Source organism: Entamoeba nuttalli (assembly GCF_000257125.1).
Source record: "Entamoeba nuttalli P19 unplaced genomic scaffold asmbl_7560, whole genome shotgun sequence".
Taxonomy (NCBI): Eukaryota; Evosea; order Mastigamoebida; family Endamoebidae; genus Entamoeba; species Entamoeba nuttalli.
The window spans coordinates 8,866-12,040 of NW_008578682.1; the positions used below are offsets into that span (position 1 = coordinate 8,866).

Sequence of the window (3,175 nt, forward strand, 5' to 3'; positions counted from 1 at the left end):
GACATAAATAGAGAATATAAAACAAATAAGAGTAATAAATGATATGACAATTGTAAATAATAAAAAGATGAAATTAGTACTTGTTAATAAAATACAAAGTAGACAAAATTCTCAAAATAAATTAATAGAATAAAATAAAAGTAATTCAATGTAATTACAATAATTTGAATATTCAATATAGAATTGGTAAGAGTGTTGAAAAGCAAAACATTATAATTGCGTTGGAAATAATGAAATAATGAATAATAACAATGAAAAATTAATGAAATGATGTGATGAATATAGAAATACCTCATGAACAAGACATGAAATAGAGTGAATAAAATAACTTCAAATAAATAAAATGAAAAAGAAGAAGCAATATCTACTGAAACTTAATTTAGTAATTTTTAATTAGTACCCTGTTTTAAATGTTAATTTGTTAAGAAGTAGACTTGAGGAATGAAAAAATTAAAAAATGATTAGACATTATCTGATTGATAGTCTTGTAAAAACAAGACAAACTTCTAAATGAGAAATAGAGTTGAGGTAAGAAATTATTTGTATGTTGATATAGTTAAAGTTTGAGCAAGATAAAACAATAATGATTAAATTGTTGGAAAATAGAAGAAAAATGGAAGAAAATAAAAAAAAAAAGAAAAGAAAAACCAATAAATTAAGATTAATATAATAAAATAATAGTAAAAATATAATAAATAAATGAAAGAACTATAAATAAGGTAAAGAATTAGTAAGTGAAATGCCACATCAACAAGGAAAAGGAAAGAAAACAACAAAAAAAAGTAAGAAGATAACAAAGAAAGAAGAGACAGAAGAAGAAAAAATTATTGAATTAAAACCTAAAGAATTAGTAAAAGAAGAAGAAAAAAGTGAATTCTTACAAGCAATTAAAAAAGAAGAAGACGGTAAGACTATAGGAGATATTGATAATGACCATAAATTTTGGAAATATGAACCAGTAACAGGAACAGGTGTTATTGTACCACAAAAATATAATAACCCAATTCAACCAGATATTCCAATTGAAAAAGTACCAAAAGTACCGGCACCATTACCAAATGAAAATATGGAATATTGTATTGTTAATATTGATAATGAAAAAGAAATGGAAGAAGTATATATATTGTTAAAAGAAAATTACGTTGAAGATGATGATGCTACACTTAGATTTGATTATCAAAAAGAATTTATTAAATGGTGTTTAAAAGTACCAGGATATTATCCTAGTTGGTTTGTAGGAATTAGACAAAAAGATAGTCATGAACTAATAGGATTTATTACAGGAGTTCCAAGTTCAATAAAAATTTATGACCGTATTGTTGATGTTGCAGAAATTAACTTTTTGTGTGTTAGAAAGGATATGAGAAAATTTAAATTAGCACCACAATTAATTAAAGAAGTTACTCGTCAAGTTCATTTAACAGGACTATTTCAAGCAGTTTATACTTCTGGAACAGAATTACCAAATGTTGTTTGTACTACACAATATTTCCATCGTCCATTAAATCCAAAAAAATTAGATGCTATTGGATTCTCAACTTGTAATCAAAGACTAACACTTCAAAGAGCATTAAAACTTTATAAATTACCAGAACAACCACATTCTATTGGGTTCAGACAAATGGAAGAAAAAGATGTTGATATTGTCACAGAAAAACTTAATAGATTTTTACATACTCATTATGACCTTACAGTATTATTTAGTAAAGAAATGGTAGCACATACTTTCCTTAGTAGAGATGGTATTGTTAAAAGTTATGTTTTGGAACAAAATGGAGTTATAAAAGCATTTGGAGCATTTTACATATTACCCTCATCTATTCTTAATTCATACGAATATTCAGAGTTATATATTGCTTATCAGTATTATTACTTCTATGACAAAGACGTTGATTTTAAACAATTCTTTAAAGATATTTTAATTTGTGCTGTTCAAAACCATTGCGATGTCTTTAATTGTTTAAATATTTCAGAAAATCAACAATATCTTGCTGATTTATTATTTGTTCCTGGTGATGGTTATTTGAAATATTATCTTTATAATTGGGCTTGTCCAAAGGTTGAACCAAACAAATTAGCAATTATTTTGCAATAATTTTAAATGACTTTTTTTTCTTTAATTTTCTATTTTTTTTTTTCTTATTAAAACCTGTCTAGTTTATGTTGTAATGAAATTTATTAACTTTATTAAATTAATTCTTTTGTTCAACATTACCAAAACATGCTTTAACAAAATCTTCTTTTGTCCAATGTTCTTTGATTGGTTCTAAAATTGAATAAATTTTTTCTATTGCTTTTAGTGCTTCTTCTTGTTTTTTTCGAGACTCAACTAACTTGATTCGTGCTTCAGCAATAGAAATGTCTATTGTAGCATCTTTTATTCCTTTCTTTTCTAATTCTTTGGTAATATTCTTTCCTACACCAAGATCAATTTGTTTTGCTACTTCATTTAATATATCTACTTTCTTTTTTGGAGCTTCAGTAATTGCAATTTGATTAAGTTTTTTAGTTTGTTGTAGTAAATATGATATTTTAAGATTTAATTCATCTTCAACATTATTTTCTTTACTCCAAGTTTTAGCTACTTCATATAATAAATGAGTTAGTATTATTATGGATTGTAACCCTTCAATTTCAGGATTGGTATAATCACTGTTTTGATAAGTCTTTTCTTTTTAAAAGTGAAATCTCAAACCTTTTATTTGCCATTGTTACAAAGTTACCTATTTCTCCTATTTTTGAAATTAAATTATCTTTCCCATTTTGAAATTCATCAGTTCCAATTTGTTGTTTTACATTATTAAGTTTATTAATCATTTCATTTGTCATTGATTTTAATTCTTCACATAATTTCATTGTATCAGTAATTTCAGTAGTCATTTTATAAAATTTAGTTTATTAGTTCCAAAAAAGATTTATTTTTATAAAAATAGTCAATTAATTAGATATTAATAGAATTACTTTCTATTCTTATTGGTTCATTCCAGATTTGTCCTATTCATGAATAATCATCTACCTATTCTACAGTTTCTATTTTGTTTTGATGGAGCTGACGTTTGATTAAATTCATCATTTTTTTAATGCCATTATTTTTAACTCCTTTTATATTGTCAATTTCATTTTTATTTCTTTATTTAATTTAATGCTTTCAGATCCTTTTCCAATGCAGGAAATA

At 24.5% G+C, this 3,175-nt stretch overlaps 2 protein-coding genes across 2 annotated transcripts; one reads left to right on the forward strand and one right to left on the reverse strand.

The window, feature by feature from the left end:
- Positions 1-739: 739 nt before the first annotated feature.
- ENU1_171950 (Myristoyl-CoA:protein N-myristoyltransferase, C-terminal domain containing protein) lies at positions 740-2,095 on the forward strand (the record flags this gene model as incomplete). The annotated part of the gene is made up of 1 exon (XM_008861172.1): positions 740-2,095. One exon carries the CDS (start codon positions 740-742, stop codon positions 2,093-2,095), a length of 1,356 nt encoding a protein of 451 aa, XP_008859394.1.
- Positions 2,096-2,192: 97 nt separating this feature from the next.
- ENU1_171960 (hypothetical protein) lies at positions 2,193-2,880 on the reverse strand (the record flags this gene model as incomplete). Its single annotated transcript, XM_008861173.1, has 2 exons — positions 2,193-2,652; positions 2,696-2,880. The coding sequence occupies 2 exons, from the start codon at positions 2,878-2,880 to the stop codon at positions 2,193-2,195; spliced, it is 645 nt and encodes a 214-aa protein (XP_008859395.1).
- Between the last annotated feature and the right edge of the window lie 295 nt (positions 2,881-3,175).